At 35.7% G+C, this 19,071-nt stretch overlaps 2 protein-coding genes across 4 annotated transcripts in view; both read right to left on the reverse strand.

Annotated features, from left to right (window-relative positions):
- The window catches only part of bmpr1ba (bone morphogenetic protein receptor, type IBa), a 70,676-nt gene extending 60,798 nt beyond the window's left edge, over nt 1-9,878 (reverse strand). For all 3 annotated transcript variants that reach the window (XM_048188689.1, XM_048188688.1, XM_048188687.1), the window contains exons 1-2: nt 9,711-9,878; nt 3,993-4,049 (exon numbers count right to left, since the gene is read on the reverse strand). The gene's annotated coding sequence lies outside the window, so the exon portion shown is untranslated. The remainder of the gene's footprint in view (nt 1-3,992; nt 4,050-9,710) is intronic.
- A 4,783-nt stretch (nt 9,879-14,661) lies between these two features.
- Nucleotides 14,662-19,071, reverse strand: part of pdlim5a (PDZ and LIM domain 5a) — a 61,867-nt gene continuing 57,457 nt past the window's right edge. The window contains exons 12-14 of the mRNA XM_048188691.1: nt 18,387-18,507; nt 15,153-15,268; nt 14,662-15,071 (exon numbers count right to left, since the gene is read on the reverse strand). Of these exons, the coding sequence (XP_048044648.1) occupies nt 14,982-15,071; nt 15,153-15,268; nt 18,387-18,507 (327 nt within the window). The 3' untranslated portion in view covers nt 14,662-14,981. The remainder of the gene's footprint in view (nt 15,072-15,152; nt 15,269-18,386; nt 18,508-19,071) is intronic.

Genomic DNA, 19,071 nt, shown 5'->3' on the forward strand with positions numbered 1-19,071 from the left:
AATTCTTGCTGTACAACGACATCAACATGCAGAGAACGGAACAAAATGGATGAAAAATTAATATTGCTCATCTCCGAACATACATAGCAAGTACTCTACATTGTGTCGACATTATTAGTCCGAAAGAAATTATCTGCAAAATCAGTTACAAGTAACAGTGCCGCAGATATTGCCTTTTTTTCTGAGTTGCGAGTTTACATCTCAGAATTGCAAGATATAAACTCACAATTGAGAGTTATGAAGTCAGAACTGTGAGTTATATAGTCAGAATTGCGAGCATTAAACTCAATTGGAAACAACGATTTCTGACCAGTTATGAGCATGATAGGTGGACATTATTTATTTAAAAGATGATCAGCCAATCACAGTGCTAAGAAGGCACTGCCTCTTCCTCTCACATGGGTTTTTACCTGCATTTTACCATTCCCCCTCACAATTCATGCCACACTTTAAAGAGAACAAAATGGATGAATAGACGCTGAAACTATATCAGATGGAGGCAGCGCCATCAGTCTCCCTGCTTGACACACAAGTGAGCGGGTGAGTTTATGTGCACTTGAAAATGATGTATACTGCATCTCGGGGATGCAGGATAAATGGGTTATGTGAGGGTTGTCCGTCAGCACTCTATAACTTCATAAGTGCATATGTGAGTAGTGTCAGACATACACATACAGCATTGAACACCAGTCCAGCCCCTGAGACAGGAAGTAATGAAACTCAACTAGCATAAGCACTTTAACAGACGCGAGCACTGGAGTAGGGGGTGTGGCATACCGGAAGGGTGCTAAATCAATCTTAATAACCAATCACGAACATATAAGAGCACAGCAGGGCATCTGTGTAATGTCCCATGTGATAACTAGATTACAGTTTCTGCAGCAAATGTGAATGGTGCTTGCCTGTGCTAAACTCACTGCTATGATGCTAGGGTGCAAAGGCTGTATTTATTTGATCAAAAATACAAAAAAAAACAGTAATATTGTGAAATATTATTATAATTTATAAGAACTGTTTTCTATTGTAATATATTTTAAAATGTAATTTATTTCTGTGATGCAAAGCTGAATTTTCAGCCTCATTACTCCAGTCTTCAGTGTCACATGATCCTTCAGAAATCATTTTAATATGCTGATTTGATGCTCAAGATTGTTTCTTATGATTATTTTTGTGCCAACTGTGATACATTTTTCCAGGACTCCTTGATGAATAGAAAAGAAAAGCCTTCATTTGAAATAAAAGCTGCAAAATCTTTTGTAAGAATGTCTTTACTATGACTTTTGATCAATTTAATATGGCCTTGCTGAATAAAAGTCATACTTTCTTTTTAAAAAAATAATTTAAAAAGCTAAATAGTGCGAATCTCAAAATCAAATGCTTCTGTACACATAGGCATCACAAAAGCTATTTTCTTTTTTTTTCTTTTATCTTTCTCCTCAAAGAGAGAAAATAGGTTTGTGGGTCATAGAGATGAGTGGTTTTACGGTACATTACGCACAATGGTAGAAATGTGTCATTCTGATTTACTGTTTATACTGCGGAAGACAAATTTGGACAGCTATGATTGGACAAAACTGCTATACATTACACATGAGCGTATCAAGCACAGTTTAGTTTCAATTTGACATATTAATATAGAGTTCAACTGATGTGCGGGCATATAAGGATCACATAACCTCAAACATGACTGATTCAATCAAAATGTAGCATTAGAACTATCTATTTTACAATATAATATTTCACTATTTTGTTTTGTTATATAATAATATTAATTATCATCTTTTCATTTACTTTTAAATCAAGAGAAAATAAGTAGCCTAAGGTTTCATTTCTAAAGTATCCAGAAATAGATATTACCACATGGTTATAAAACATAAACCACTTTTTCCACTTAAAAAACTGATATAGACTGCTATCGTCATAAAAAATTACTCATAGCATGATATAAGATTTGGGACATACCGCCCACCCGTATAGTGGGTGGATTGCAGAGGGTATTTGGCTTTTGGACAATGGAAAAATGACTGATTTTATGAGTGTGTGGTGTTTTATTCGGCTGGTTGCCAAATCTTTTCAGAGAGACAGTATAATATCTGACAGCCATTAATCATAAAGCGCTCCTGGGATTTAAATGGCTCAATTTCCTCTTGATCTATATCTCCTTTCAGCAAACGATAATATCAGCCCTGCAGACACCAGCGATCTCTCTGTCACTCGCTTATACACACACACACACACACACCTGGGTCAATGGGAGGTGTGTGTGATCGTATATTACCTGAGGAATGTGCCGTGATAACATTATTTCCTGTATGATAAATCACTCAGTTGAACCTGAAGCCTTTATAGACTCGCTAAACTCCAGATTGGAGATCTCAAGTTCCTTAAATGCTTTAAATCTGTAGCTTCATCAACTGGGGTTCAAGAGAGCTACTGGGGCCTGCAGAACAACGGCTGATCCCGTAGGAAAGAAAATCACAAATGAGATCTCATTACTAAATCTCAGTCGTTTCTCATAGACAACAATGAGATTAGAGAGAGCAAACTGAATGCCATGGAACGACATGAGGGTGAGTAAATAAATTCAATAAATTTGACATTATCCAGTAGTTTATAATTTGCTGACTAAGGATTAAAAAGGATTTTTTTTTTTTAAATGTATTACAATTACTATTAAAGGTGTAATGATTCACTTCCTGCTGATGCATTGATCTTGAAACATGGATTTTTGAATCTTGAATCAATTGTTTCAGTCAGTAATCGGTTTGAAATACTAAAAATTTAATGAATTTTTGTTTAGTAAAGTATCATTCTATATTTTAAATTATATAAACATTAATTAGTTAATATGTGCAAATTAGTGGAGACGTGGTCAAAGATATAGAAAGACAGTGCACATAGTACTATGAATAGGAGAAAGTGCAACATGCAATTTGGTCCCGCCTTCGAAATAAAATTGCCAATCACTGATTGGTAAAGTCATTGCGTCACTGCAGCTGCCGTTAAAAGCTCCAGTCAGTTTTTTGAGACGCGCTTATGACTGCACATGCGCATTGGCTTGTCAGCCTGAAAAATGCATTTTTTTTGTCATAATTTGAGCATTTAGAAACAAAATTTATGAGACAGTTGTCAGATTTCACTGATGATTTCAAATACGAAATTTAATCGTAAGCATGGTGAACAGCTTTGGAGAATTTGATGTCTCCCCCATTCAAAAAGAGATAAGAGCTGCACTTGCATGACTGAAACAGCTGCCAGAGATGCGTTTCAAAGATGGCCGCCAAGTGAAATGACTTGCCTTAAAGGGACTTTGGCGTAGTGCAAAATACTTTCAAAACTAACCTTCAAAGACACTGCCTGCACCTCTTTAACACCTTTAATAAATAACAAAAAAAATATCACCCACCCCTACTTTGAAAGCACTTAAAAAGTACAGAATCAAACCATTAAATCGAAATCGATTTCAAGTGAATGAAACAAACCTCATTCTGAATCGAATCATTCTGAATTTGCAAAAGCATTCCTGAGTCAAACTGAAAATCTATGAATCGATTCACTGTCTAACCAAAGATTCACTAGCCTACCCTATAAAATATTTTTATATTTGAGCTTGGCACAACTAAAAAATGTTTTATTCATTCTAAAAACGTCCATGGCATTTTAAGATTTTATTAATTTTCATGACTTTTCCAGATCTGTAAATCACACTTCCATAAATAAATATAAATGTATAAATATATATCCAGGTTTTATAAGACCATGGGAACCCAGGTTCTTCAAAGAAAAAGACAGTTGTTAAGAAGATGGAAATAAGACATATGTTGATTTTTACTTATTTCAAAGCTTTTGTCTTTAATCAAGTCACCTTGAGGTCCCCTTATAGACACCGGCACTGGGCTAATCCATGCCAATATTTTTCAAAATGCTAATACTGCAACTGTATCTTTAGGCCTCATGATTCATAACACACCTGGAGAATCAATACTCCTCACCTTTCTAATATAAGGACGCTCCATAACCAACCTGCAGCCAATCAGAATGCAGATCACCTGTGAAGAGAAAACACACAGTCAAATATGCCCAAATCCACATGTGACACTTTCCCTACATACTACAGGAATATACTAATGTATACTATGAACAACAAACTAACACATAATGCTCCAATAAATATTGACCTTCTGGGCCTGACATTTCTCTTGTGTCAAATGATGCAATCAATATGAAATAAATATGAATGTGTGTTAATGTGAGTAGTATTGTCAGGGCGAGGTTGAGACTAATGGAGCTCAAACAGAGACTCCCTTTGAGTCACACACACACACACACACACATATATAAACAACCACACTTATATACACACACACAGCATGTCTGTGTTATATTCTTCTAGTCATATTAACACGCTAAACCCAATGGAAGTGAACAATCGAAGAAAATCTAAATAGCTAGAAACACACAAACACAGTGTCTACACCACAAGCATGTTTGTTTTTACATACTGGCAGTTTAGACAGTGAGCTTTGTTGATTATAACAAGAGTGTTCCAATTTTTTTTTTTTTTTTTTTTTGATTTGGCACACTTGCATAGTGTTGACAGCTTTGTTGATTCAAACAGACACGTTTGAGTTATGACACCTTTGCACGCTTGCACTTCAGACAGCTTTGCAGTGTTGTTATTGTTAACTAAAACTAAAAATCATTTTCGGTAACTGAAATAAAATAAGATATAATAAATATTATATGAAAAACTTAAGACTAAACAAAAATTAGAACTGCCTTGGCAACAAACTCTTAAGTTGAAGTACTAAAATTACTAAAAATAAAACTAAAATAACAAATTAAAGCTACATAGAAATATTAAAACCCCAAAAACTAATGTAAAAATGACAAAAGCACATAACAAAATTACTAAAAGTAGTTTTTATTAGTTCTGTCAACTTAGCACACTTGCAATGTAGGCAGCTTTTTGACATAACACAAACAATGTACTGTTGTTTTCCCTATATCTATGCTTACGGTTTAGACAGAAATGTAAACAACTTTGATGAGTATAATTTAAAATCAGCAAGAAATGGAATTTGCAGCCATATTATCAACAGTTTTGTTAGTTTTAGTTAACAATATTAAAAATAATTTTTGTTAATTGAGATAAAGCTAAAATAAAACGTAAATATTAGATGATAAACTACGTTTACACAACAACAATGTACAAAAAATGGAAAAGATTTAATGTACGGACAACAACGATGTCACAAAAACAAATAAAAATGCTGTATTCGGCTGCCAAGCCAGTAGTTGCCGAAATCACTTTGTAAAGAAACACTACTGAACAGGTAATATGCATGCGCATGGTGTCATCATTTTCACAAAAATTTGAGATTTTGTACAATAAAGGTGTCGTTTTAAAAAACTTGCACTTTGAAAACTGAAAATATAAAAATAAAAGCTATTTTAAATTTTTAATAAATAGTATAACAGCATAAATAAGAATACTGGTTATCGAACTTATCGATTTGTGATTGGTTTGTGAAAAGTGAGAGTTGTATAATGGAATGTAGGCAGATCTGAATGTGGTCTAACTGCAGCGCAGCCTTGAATATGTCATAGATGTCTAGAGTCGTATCACAGGAAGAGCAAGTTATGACATTTTGATTAAAAATTAAGGTCAAAAAACAAAAACAAAAAATATGTGCACTAATGAATCATTCACAATAAGACCAGTAACATGCATTAAGAAAATAATTAGGGTCACTTTTGAAATCAGTTTGACTTTAAGAGTTCTAGTTTTGTCAAATTTGTGCGTTTGCATTGTAGCTAGGGTGTACTGCTACTCACACATTCCATCTTTCTCTCTCATACACACACTCACATCTGCTGTTCGACTCTGGCTGGTCGTTGAGTCTTTCCTGCCTAGTCCCATGACGAAAGGTGGGGGGTGAGGTAAGAATTGGACGCTTTATGCCATATGGTCACACACTCTCCAACGTGAACTCCACATAACACACTGACACACAGCTGGACCTGATTAGTGCCTCTGTGTGTGTGTGTGTGTGTGTGTGTGTGTGTGTGTGTGTGTGTGTGTGTGTGTGTGTGTGTGTGTGTGTGTGTGTGTGTGTGTGTGTGTGTGTGTGTAAGCTCACATAGTTTCAGGTCTCTCTCTGTTCATCCGTGACATTGGACCTACAGTCATATCAATGAATTTGCTTTGATATCACACACAACTGAGATGTTACTGTGGTAAAATGCATTCCCGTAATAAAAATAAAGCTGAAATAAAATAAAATATAAATATTAGATGAGCAACTTAAAATAGAAAATGTTGCCTTGGCAACTAACTGAAATAAATAAGTGTAAGATGAAGTACTAAAATTACTAAAACCGATAAAAAATTAACGATATAGAGAAATATATAATAAAAATGACAAAACAAAAGCACATAACATAATTACTAAAACAAACTAAAAAAAGTTTATATACTTTTATAGTATTTATTAATAATACTAAAACAACACTTTTATGAACACAAGAACACGTCCTATGTGAATGCCCCTCTGAAAACACGTCTGATCAGAGTGCGATAGGGCTAAGAATAATTAATAGTCTAGTTTGTCATTAATAAATCATTCTCACATTTCTCAAACCTATACACCTCAAGTGTTTCCCATTAATTACCTAGAGTGTGGCGGCCCGCAATAGTCAAATCTGTGCCACCAGTTTCATAATGAACCGAAAATATTTTAACTTCTCATAATAACATAAAAGGTCTCTAATGTTGTTTTGACCCATTGCTTTGGCAAAGTATCTGTCAAACAAACTAAGTACAGGTATATAGCCTGTTTGTGCTGCATGTTTCAAAGCGAAGTGTGCACTTTTATCCGGTGTTTTCCGCATCTCAGAAGGACTCTGTTTTCTGCCAAAATAAAAGTTCAAGTGTAGCAATTAGGACAAAAGTATTGTAATTTTCCAACTGTAGCGTAAAGTAAAATAATATACTTATGAAATATTAATTTTCATTTATTTTACAGTGGAAAAGTTTGCTTCAGCTGGTAAACACCTTCATACTACCATTGGTCCGTGGCCATTACGTAAGGTAGGTGTGCGCTGAGGCTCCACCTTCTTTCACTCTGAAAATCTTTTCCAGTTCATTTCTCCTCTCGTCAGACGTCTGCGAGTGAAAACACGAACACTGGAGAGCTGCTTTATAGTAGAAAACGAAGTTGTACTTCTGACTGACAATGTCGTGTTTAATACGGTAAAGCTGCTTGCTTTTAAGCAATCTATTTTATAAAGTGCTAACGTTTTAATATAAATGCGACGTGACTGTACCGGAGTGCCGAATTACAGAGCTTGTGCAAACAAACATATCCATGTTGCCATTATCAGACGCGTTTCTTATGCTTTATTAAAAAATCCTTGCTAGTTTCTCAATTTTGTTGTGTTTATTTTGTTACTGAGAGGAAAGTGCACAACATTTTTACATATTCAGCAGTGTGGGCGGCGTCAGATGTTCGATTACAGTATATCGCTGCTCATGTATTTCGAACTTCGTTTTACCCCTAAACTAAGAACGAAAAAGAACTTCGCTTGAAGTATATCGGGGCCTTTAAAGTTCAGGTGCAAGTCAATTCATCAACTTTGTTGATTTGTTCAATTTGCACACTAAACATGGGTTGAAGCTCTTCATTTTGAGCTATTAAAGTGCACCATATTGATGAATTTAACTTTCAAATTGTACAACATTTTAAAGCATGCCGCCGGACCCCCCCTAGAGGGACCGATGTCCACCCAACACGGTCTCACAATTCCTGTGGAAAACACTTACATCATGATCATATACTATAGTTTGATCTATACTAGAAGTGATTGTTTTACAATTAAACAATTGTGAAAACAAACAACAACTTAACCTAACCCACAGTGAAATCAAGCTATACTGTGTTTCACGGTGTTAAACACTGATGACATAGTGTGAACTGCGCTTGAGTCAACACTTGTTTCTTGTGTTCATGGAAAAGATGGTTCATAAAAGTCAAAAATCAAGTAGTCTAATGGACACAAACAGTCCAATTCCCCTATTATCCCTAGAGAAAGTTGCTCCTGTTGGGATTACTCTCTAAGTGCTGAAAGAGTAGAGGCTATCAAGATAGTGCGAGTTAACTCCTTATCAGAGCAGTTAAAAGTTTCTGTCGCTGTATCATATTCCCACCAGACGTGTCCCGGACACAATATATCATGACAAAATCAGTAGTGCAAACCAATCCAGTTTGTTAAAGGAATATTCTGGTTTCAGTACAAGTTGAGCTCAATCGACAGCATTTATGACATAATGTTGAGTTCCACCACAAATATAAATTTCCAATTTGTTTCCAAAATGTTTTTTTACAGACTACTGCAATATTTATTATAAATTTATAATATAACTTTCCCTTCCTCTCGCACCGGCATCTCTTCACACCTGTCACTCACACAAGATGGCGGCGATAGCAAATGACAATGACCAGTGATCCAATCAATTTCCGATGGAAAGTCCCGCCCTACATTTTTTCTTGTTCGAGAAGCCGTTTCACTCGGGTATACGTCATAGGGAACAAAAGAGAATCGCAACTTCCATTCATGCCAAATTTAAAATTGTTGTTTTAAAAGTATAGCCACAAGACACAAAGGATGTGCATGTTAACATAATGTTAATGTGAAAAAAACTGTTAATGAACTTAGCAATATCCAATTTTACAACTTCGTTGCTGTGACTGCGCAACACCATAAACCAAAAATGATTTAAATAGATTTTTCAGCTTCAAATAATTGGAATCAAAACCACTTATTAAATTACTTTTTTTAAGTAATGTTATGTCCAACTTTACACCTTTGTCTCCATGACAAACCAAAACCTGAAACCCTAAAATGATTCTAATACAACATTATGAACTAATAGAAAAGTTAGAAGAACGTCCCAGTTAGGGGTGGGACTATCTGTTTGTCTGACCAATGGAAGACATTTATGGGAAACTTGTTTGAAAACAGCCATTATTTTTGACTTACTGAGTCTGACACAGAAAGTGCAGACTTCAGCATTTTGTCAAGTTAAAGTGTAACTCTAAAATGCAAACCATCATATGAAGTCAAGCACATCTATCAAGGCAACAATCATCCCTAACAAAAGAAGTTATACCATAGTGATACCACAATACAATGATGTATCAGATATTAATACCATGTTGTTATGATATGCACCATGGTACTGAATATTTACCACATTCATATGGACATGGTATATTCAGCATTACTGTGCATTGAAACATGTTTTTAAACAGGACATTAGACTAATAGTGGAAAGTGTTGGTTTCATATAAACATATAGCTACTATACAAAATTATTTATCATGGTAACCATAAGTTACCCTGAAATACCATAGTAACAAACTACAGTTAAAGCTACTGTCGATCACATAAGTTAATAAGAGATCTCCTAAGTATGTTCTCTTAGGAACTATACAGTACAATAGTAACTTTTCGGCGGAAATGTACCATGGTAAATGATTATGTAAAGTGCTACCCAAAAGCTAGTGTTATGAATCGTCATCATGACGCACTGATTTAACGTTAAATTTCGTGGAAATCAATCGCAGTTCTGTCAAATATATCACGAGACCGACCCTTTCTCTTCCCCCGGTTCAAAAACACATGATTCATTGGATTATTAACGTTACCCGTTCTGAAGTGAAAGTGTCCGTGAGATCTTGTAAAAGCTCCGCAGAGTCCGTGTGAAGTGAATGATGTGTCAGTTCAACACAAATGTCTTCAGCGTTCGTCAACATCAGCAGCTCGAGACGCGCGGGAACTCCACAACACCTACTACCGGCGGCGCGCACACCACTGACTGACGCGGACACGCGCTGACAGACAATCTCACCTACTTAATTAGGTGGGTTGGTCAGATGATTTAAAACAAAACAAAAAACATCCTATATGTGAATGCATTGTGGAAACAACTTTCTGATGAAGGGTATTTTGTTCACATATTTAGTTTATAAAATTATAATTATTATAATACATTATTGTAATTTATTAAATTAAATAAAATGAGCTTTTCCATTTGTTGTTGTTGTTTGTTTGTTTTTGATTAAATAGCCTATAATACATTAAATATGTTTTGGAAGACTGCTTTATTAGGCTACTTATATATTATTATTATTTAATAAGACTATAGGATTATATATATATATATATATATATATATATATATATATATATATATATATAGGATTGGTTGATTGCAATGTTGTTCTGGAACAACATTGCAACCAATCAGATTTGAGGGACAAGTTTACAGTTTTTGTCAAGTTTAGGCTTACAACCAGGGTTAGGTTCGTCTACATCAGTGTTATTCACCTAACATTTCCCTCTCATTTTAGGGATAAGTTATGGGTAGGGTAGGGATTAGGGGTAGGGATATGATTAGGACAACATCTTTGGACAGGAATATTGTATCAGGAACATGTCTTACTTGGCAATATCACAGTGACTGTAAACTCATCTATACACACTAGTCACTGTGTGTGTTTATATATAGGCCTCTCTCTCTCTCTCTCTCTCTCTCTCTCTCTCTCTCTATATATATATATATATATATATATATATATATAAAGTTATTCTTAGTTTTAAAAAAGGAAAAGATATAGCATATCCTCTCAACAGTCTTTAAAAAACTTTTTGCTTGTCAAATAAGCACATCTCAATATTTTTTGTCTTTGTAAAGCTTTCACATCTTCAGATGAATTCAGCCACCTTCCTCAGACCAGTGTGAAGAGAGAGGACGAGGAGAAAAGACAGAAAACCAGAGAAGGTGTTCTTTGTGGCCTTAGTGAATGTCTCATTCATGTGTGTAGCAGAGGTCACGACACCTGTGCTCATGTGCTGGTGTGAGTTACGCACATTACAGCCAAACCACTCACCTGAGAGAGAAATACAGACAGAGAGAGACACATAACAGCACTTTACTTGCTGTTGCTATTGCCAGGGTGTTGCTATGCAGTTGCTAAGGTGTTGTGGTGGTTTCTTACTAGCCCAAAATAGTCCACCTTTAAGTTTCTATGATATTGTGATTGTCAGATATGGCTCAAGTTTCTCCTTTAATGTAAATCTGTGGGATTTGATGCCGTTTTTAGGTCACAGTAAAATAACAGCACACCTCTCCTCAATAAGAAACATGATTTGAGAAATCTTTCATATCTGGAACACAAACACTGCAGGTGGAGTTCAAACTCTTGAGGTTTATATTTAGTGTTAAGGGTTTGCTCGAATGAATAACCTGAAGTATGAGCAATAACAGTGATGCTGCCTTAGAGAGTTTCATTAAAATATAAAACATAGAAGAACTGACTCTCAGTTTGATATTTAAAAAGGATCTGTTTCTATATGGAAGAAATGGACTGATAGCTACTGAAATGTAAACAATAATCAATGTCTGTGAATCTGTAAACCTATACTTACCTCAAAAGCAGAACTTATACCTTGTACTATTTTCCTTGTTAGACTGCATAAAACATTTTCTTGAAAATTCAATAATAAAAGTTAAAATAAATAGCTAAAAGTATAGAAAAACTATAGTATAAATGTACAGTTCTCCTTACATGATTTGTTATACATTTCCTGCTCGAGTGATAATTGTAGGATAAAGCTACAAATAAGAGTTAAAAGAGTGAATCGAGAAGATGGCAAAGTGCTGACATTTGATTTTTATTAAAACTTGTATAAAATCAAACAGGAGTTTTAACAGTTTTACAAAAACAGAAATCATTAAAAGTGCAAATCTAATATTTTATTTTCACTGTTAAAATAAAAACAAACAAACATAAAAACAAGCATTTCACATGATACAGTGAAAGCAAAGTTGCCCACTCTTCCAAAGCTTGAAATAAATACTTTCCCCTTTAATTCACTTTTCCAAATGCATATGCTGTTCTTTCTTCTGTGAAACAGAATTTACATTTCTGACAGCATTATTCCTTTAAGAACAGCAGATCATTTCATTATATGTTACTAAACATGTACTTATCTATCCTCTCAGATGACATCATCATATTTTGTGAAGTTCGCTATATAAGTGTGCAGCAACGTAAGACTTGATAATATGTTGGCAATAGAGAGCTGCAGGAATGAGTCCTAAAACAAGGAAACGAGTTGGCATTTTTGTACTTCTGGTTCCATCGTCTTGAATCCAATGGGTTTTTTGAATGGGCTTTTGGTTAAATGCCTCAAATAAGGTCTGTGGTCTTGTGGTAAACACAAGCTCAAGATATTTTCATGTTTTATTTGATTACATAAAATACATCAGTAATTCCCCACTCACGATTTTGTAAGCTTTTATGTGTCTTGAAAAAGGCGGTTGCTAACAAGTGGCTAAATGGGACTACAGAGGTTGTCAGGGACATTAAACGTCATCATCCGAACCTGATTTCACCAAGTGCAACATGTTCCTGGATCGACATCTTCGTTGATCCTGGAAAAACATTGCAATCAACCAATCATATTTGAGGGACCAGTTTACAGTTTATGTCAAGTTTAGGCTTACAACCAGGGTTAGGTTCTTCTACATCAGTGTTATTCACCTATCACTTCCCTCTGATTTTAGGGATAACTCATGGGTAGGGTTAGGTTTAGGGATAGGGATATGATTAGGACTACATTTTCAGACAGGAATATTGTTTCAGGAACGTGTCTTACTTGGCAAAATCACGGTGATTGTAAACTCATCTACACACTAGTCACTGTGTGTGTTTATAATCACACTCAAACTATTCTCACTCGAATTTTCCAACTTGTAGAATTTAAAAAAATAAAGATTGAAAGAGTTGTTGGAAATGGTGATGTGATGGTGGTGTAGTTTGTTTATAGCTTACGTTTAGCTGTTGCTTCTGGTGATTGGATTTAGGCTTCAAAATTCATAAAATGTTTGTTCATTTTGGTCACAGAACTTATTTTCTGCAATAATCCAAAAGCCAACAGAACAACCCTAATGCTTTTTAGTTTTGTTTTGTTTTTTTGAATATGGAGGTAATCAAAGTACAAACCCGATTCCCAAAAAGTTGGGACACTGTACAAATTGTGAATAAAAAAGGAATGCAATAATTTACAAATCTCATAAACGTATATTTTATTCACAGTAGAATATAGATAACATATCAAATGTTGAAAGTGAGACATTTTGAAATGTCATGCCAAATATTGGCTCATTTTGGATTTCATGAGAGCTACACATTCCAAAAAAGTTGGGACAGGTAGCAATAAGAGGCTGGAAAAGTTAAATATACATATAAGGAACAGCTGGAGGACCAATTTGCAACTTATTAGGTCAATTGGCAACATGATTGGGTATAAAAAGAGCGGCAGAGTGGCAGCGTCTCTCAGAAGTCAAGATGGGCAGAGGATCACCAGTTCCCCCAATGCTGCGGCGAAAAATAGTGGAGCAATATCAGAAAGGAGTTTCTCAGAGAAAAATTGCAAAGAGTTTGAAGTTCTCATCATCTACAGTGCATAATATCATCCAAAGATTCAGAGAATCTGGAACAATCTCTGTGCGTAAGGGCCAAGGCCGGAAAACCATACTGGATGCCAGTGATCTTCGGGCCCTTAGACGGCACTGCATCACATACAGGAATGCTACTGTAATGGAAATCACAACATGGGCTCAGGAATACTTCAAGAAAACATTGTCGTGAACACAATCCACCGTGCCATTCGCCGTTGCCGGCTAAAACTCTATAGGTCAAAAAAGAAGCCATATCTAAACATGATCCAGAAGTGCAGGCGTTTTCTCTGGGTCAAGGCTCATTTAAAATGGACTGTGGCAAATTGGAAAACTGTTCTGTGGTCAGACGAATCAAATTTTGAAGTTCTTTTTGGAAAACTGGGACGCCATGTCATCCGGACTAAAGAGGACAAGGACAACCCAAGTTGTTATCAGCGCTCAGTTCAGAAGCCTGCATCTCTGATGGTATGGGGTTGCATGAGTGCGTGTGGCATGGGCAGCTTACACATCTGGAAAGGCACCATCAATGCTGAAAGGTATATCCAAGTTCTAGAACAACATATGCTCCCATCCAGACGTCGTCTCTTTCAGGGAAGACCTTGCATTTTTTAATATGACAATGCCAGACCACATACTGCATCAATTACAACATCATGGCTGCGTAGAAGAAGGATCCGGGTACTGAAATGGCCAGCCTGCAGTCCAGATCTTTCACCCATAGAAAACATTTGGCACATCATGAAGAGGAAGATGCGACAAAGAAGACCTAAGACAGTTGAGCAACTAGAAGCCTGTATTAGACAAGAATGGGACAACATTCCTATTCCTAAACTTGAGCAACTCCTCAGTCCCCAGACGTTTGCAGACTGTTATAAAAAGAAGAGGGGATGTCACACAGTGGTAAACATGACCTTGTCCCAACTTTTTTGAGATGTGTTGATGCCATGAAATTTAAAATCAACTTATTTTTCCCTTAAAATGACACATTTTCTCAGTTTAAACATTTGATATGTCATCTATGTTGCATTCTGAACAAAATATTGAAATTTGAAACTTCCACATCATTGCATTCTGTTTTTATTCACAATTTGTACAGTGTCCCAACTTTTTTGGAATCGGGTTTGTATTAAAAATATATGTAAAATACGTCATCACTGCTGCACATTATATCAGATAAATTAATGTGCATTTATTCTCGAGTATTTTCTCATTCCAATTGTTTTGGTCCTTATTTTATAAATAATGCACAGATTGCTGTGAAGCGAAAAGACTAAAAGGGTGGAAAGAAGTTCTGCAAGAACACCAGCTCTCACATAACCACCTTCAAACAGATCATTCTTCATTTCAAACCTCATCAGAACTGCTTTTACCTTGAGTATGTGTCATTTATATTCTTGTAAATATATGTTCTTTACATTTTTGCTTATACTTCAAGAGTTGTGTAGTGCATTTATATTTTGAGAGTGTGAGCGTGTTTCTTGCAAAGTGGTTTGTTCTTTTTGGAGAAGAAGGTCTGGCCCTCCAGACTGACGCTGCAAACCTGAAGAGAACAACAGACACTCATCACACAACACTTAATGAATAAACATATTCTCACAGACAAACCTGAACACACACTCACTGAGCACACGAAGCAGGTGTCATGCCAGGTGCCGCCCAGGGCCTCTAGAAACTTGTCTCCTGCTTCTATTGGGAAATCACAGCCACGGCAGCCCGTCCCAAACAGACTGTAGTAATCTAAAGACACAATTACAAAACTATTAGAAAACACATGATGATCGTCTTCACAGTACCAAAGACTTTATCAACAGTGCTCAAAAAAACTTTAAAGGGTCCTTGATTATGATTTCACTTCAACATTAGTTAGTGTGTAATGTTGCCGTTTGAGCATAAACAACATCTGCAAAGTTACGACGCTCAAAGAGATATTTTCTTTAGCAGAAATCACTTTTTAAGGACTACAACAAACGGCTGGTAGGGACTACAACGAGCTTCTTCCTGGGTTGGTGACATCACTAACCCTAAAATTTACATAAACCCCGCCCCCCGAGAACACACAACAAAGGGGCTGAGGCCACGTTGGGAAGAATTGTTGTAGTAGAGCGTTGTTGCCATGTCGTCAATGTACGCCAGACTGCTTCACAAATGAGGGTCAATTCAACACTGGATTTGCCCAAAAGATTAACATGACAACACATGTTGAGCAACAGAAGTGAGAGCTGTTAAAGCTCCGCCCTCTTCTGGAAAGGGGGCCGGGAGCAGCAGCTCATTTGCATTTAAAGGGACACACACAAAAATGGTGTGTTTTTGCTCACACCCAAATAGGGGCAAATTTGACAAGCTATAATAAATGATCTGTGGAGTATTTTGAGTTCAAACTTTATAGGCATCTGCTGGTGTGTGATCTGTGTAGAACTGTCTTGTTGTTTTACCATTACTTTGTAGCTGAAATCATCTACATTGTGAGGAGCTGCAAACTTCCCCCCTTGAGGAAAAAGGTTAAAAAAAACTAAATAATGTCTTAATGAAAATGTATATAGTACATGTATATGGCATGTATACATGACGTTAACTAACCACATAACATGTACAATGTTATAGCCAGGGCTTAAAAACGAAAAAAAAATTCAATCGTTCCACTCCGAGCAGAATCGGTATTTTAACGTTTCTGTTCCAGCGTTCCTTTGTATTATAAACGTTCCGAAACCGGTCTGATAAGAAAAAATAACGGTTAATAACGTTATTTTTATTTTATTTTTTATTTTTTTCTGCGTGTAGCCTACTTAATAATAATAATAGCCTATGTACAGCATTTTATTTATTAAAAAACAAAGATAGTGTATTTGCCGTCTTAGGCCTAATTAGGCTATCTTTTATAACAAGATTCTGTCCAAATGTAACCTATTAAACAAAAGGAAAAACAATGGTTTATAAATTAAAGTAGGCCTATTTTTTTCCAAAATATTTTAATGTTTGCTGGTTAAAAATACCAACGCTATTCCTGAGAGGAAAAAAAGTCGCATAGTCCTATAGTACGTCGCAATTTATTATATTACATTATTAGTCTACACCTTTATAATGTTTGTAAACATAAATTATGAACAAAACTGCCCTATATTATTTATGTAGCCTACTCCACAACAAAACCTCTAAAATTAACAGTTGGACTAGGCTAGCTATGTAAACGTCAAGCAAAAACGAATAAAAAAAAAAAATACTTTTTTAACGCCATTCCAGCTTCTATTGCCATATTCAAGGCGAGAAACAGGTTTATTTATTGGAAATAAAACTAAATATGATGCAAAACGAATTAATTTAAAGTGAATGTAACCTACCTTTCTCATTCGGCACGAATCCAACTGCTTTCATTTTCGAGACGAATGCTAAACTATTATTTATTAGATGAGCTTTGTTCACTCGCATTATCGATGTAAAGTCATGCGGTGGTCACGGGTCCTAACAGCAGATTGTATTACAGAATTGAATTGAGCAGTGTAACGTTGGTTGATTGTATTTTATTTTAATATTCAACAGCTGCTATATCAAGTAGCCTAAGCAATGCAAGAATTTGTGTGCGCGCGTGAGGCGCCGGCGCGAGCACTGGATTTGTTTTCCTTCTATAAGACAGTAAACTGTACTGCGTAATTTATGGTCACAGGTAAAAGCAAGACATAATTCAAACATTTACAAAAGACACAAATAACGAAAACAAGCAGAATGTTTCCTTTTCTAGATCTTTGGAGTGCGCCACAAATAGCCACTTTCGTTTTGTTAATCTGTAGACCTAATTATTTAAGTGAAATATTTCACGTAGCCTATAGGCCTAAATATTCCCTTTTATTTTATGTGTGTTATGTGGGTAGGTCTAGTTTTCTCCGTTCACAGAAGCGCTGCGGATCGTGGTGTGACGTTGAAAATTGTATCTACTCGCTGGTTTCAGAACACACAACAAACTGCATATTACTAGACATTCCTAATACTTGACGGTTGGTGACATATATCATCGGAAAAACTAATGCCAGGGCATTGCCATTGTAATTTACCTAATCTATGATGACTTGACAGCTGAGCGCGTCAGCGCGGGCATCTCACTGTAGAGCTTGAGCGCGGGCATTTCACACACTTTGGATGCGTCAGCGTCACATTTGCATAGGCTGTACTATTTGAATTCGTGATTGGTTGACTGCCAAATCAAAATATTAAACGGAACGATAAAATAACGTTATTAACCGGTTAATGGCCATTTCAAATTACCGTTTCTGTTCAGAACGATTAAATTTGATTTCGTTTCCGTTTCTGGTTATGTTCCAGTCAAAATTTCGTTCGTTTCCGGTTTTCGTTTTCGTTCCTTGAACCGGTTCAGAGCCCCGGTTATAGCTGTATATTACTTGAATCTCTGGTGGATAAAAGAATACTTCCTAACATTACAATTGGAAATAAATTTTCTGTAATGAGAAACTTTGTTTATCAGTTTGAAGTGCCTTAACAGGTAGAGCTAGACAGCGGTCCTGTCGAGTGAGGAAGATCCATTTAGATCCGCTCTGATGGACAACAACAACAACAACAACAAAAAAAACTCCCTAAGACTTCCTAGCTCTTCCATCCAGATAGCAAAATTCTCTGTTTTTACTGTTATTTCTATTCCTTATGTTCTATTTTTATTCTTCTTCTTTATGTAAAGCACTTTGAATTACCATTGTGTATGAAATGTGCTTGCCTTGCCTTGCTTTGCCTTGCCTAAAGGTTCTTTGAAACTGAATTTCATGCAGAAAGGATTATATTGGAGTTAGGTGGTCCATTAGCTCAGTATTAACAAATAATAGAAGTCTATAGAAAGCAAAAGACAAACAAACACCTCTCTCGCAGTACGGCTCTCCATCCTCGAGGTGAAAAGTATCATTTCTTATCGGTTGCTGGCAGGATGCACACAGGAAACAATACACATGCCAGGTCTGCTTAAGTGCATTGATCACTTCCTGTTAAAACACATCATCATCATAATCATCATCATAGTTACATATACACTACCATTCAAACGTTTTGGGTCAGAACAATTTTTTAATGTTATTAAAAAAAATTCTCTTCTGCTCACCAAGGCTGCATTAATTTGATAAAAAAAAAAAAAACTTTTTACAATTTAAAAGAACTGTTTTCTATCTAAATATATTTTAAAATGTAATTTATTCCTGTGATCAAAGCTGAATTTTCAACATCATTACTCCAGTCTTCAGTGTCACATGATCCTTCAGAAATCATTCTGATATGCTCATTTGCTGCTCAAGAAACATTTCTGATTATTATCAATGTTTAAAACTTAATATTTTTGTGCAAGCCGTGCAACATTTATTTCAGGATTCTTTGATGAATAGAAAGTAAAAAAACAGCATTTATTTGAAATAGTCTGTCACTTTTGTCAATTGAATGTGTCCTTGCTGAATAAAAGTATTAATTTCTTCTTACTAACCCCAAACTTTTGAACAGTAGTGTACATGCACATAAAATGAAGAAAAAATGTTCAAACAGTCCTAAAAGACATATTA

Source organism: Megalobrama amblycephala, linkage group LG4, assembly GCF_018812025.1.
Source record: "Megalobrama amblycephala isolate DHTTF-2021 linkage group LG4, ASM1881202v1, whole genome shotgun sequence".
Lineage (NCBI taxonomy): Eukaryota > Metazoa > Chordata > Actinopteri > Cypriniformes > Xenocyprididae > Megalobrama > Megalobrama amblycephala.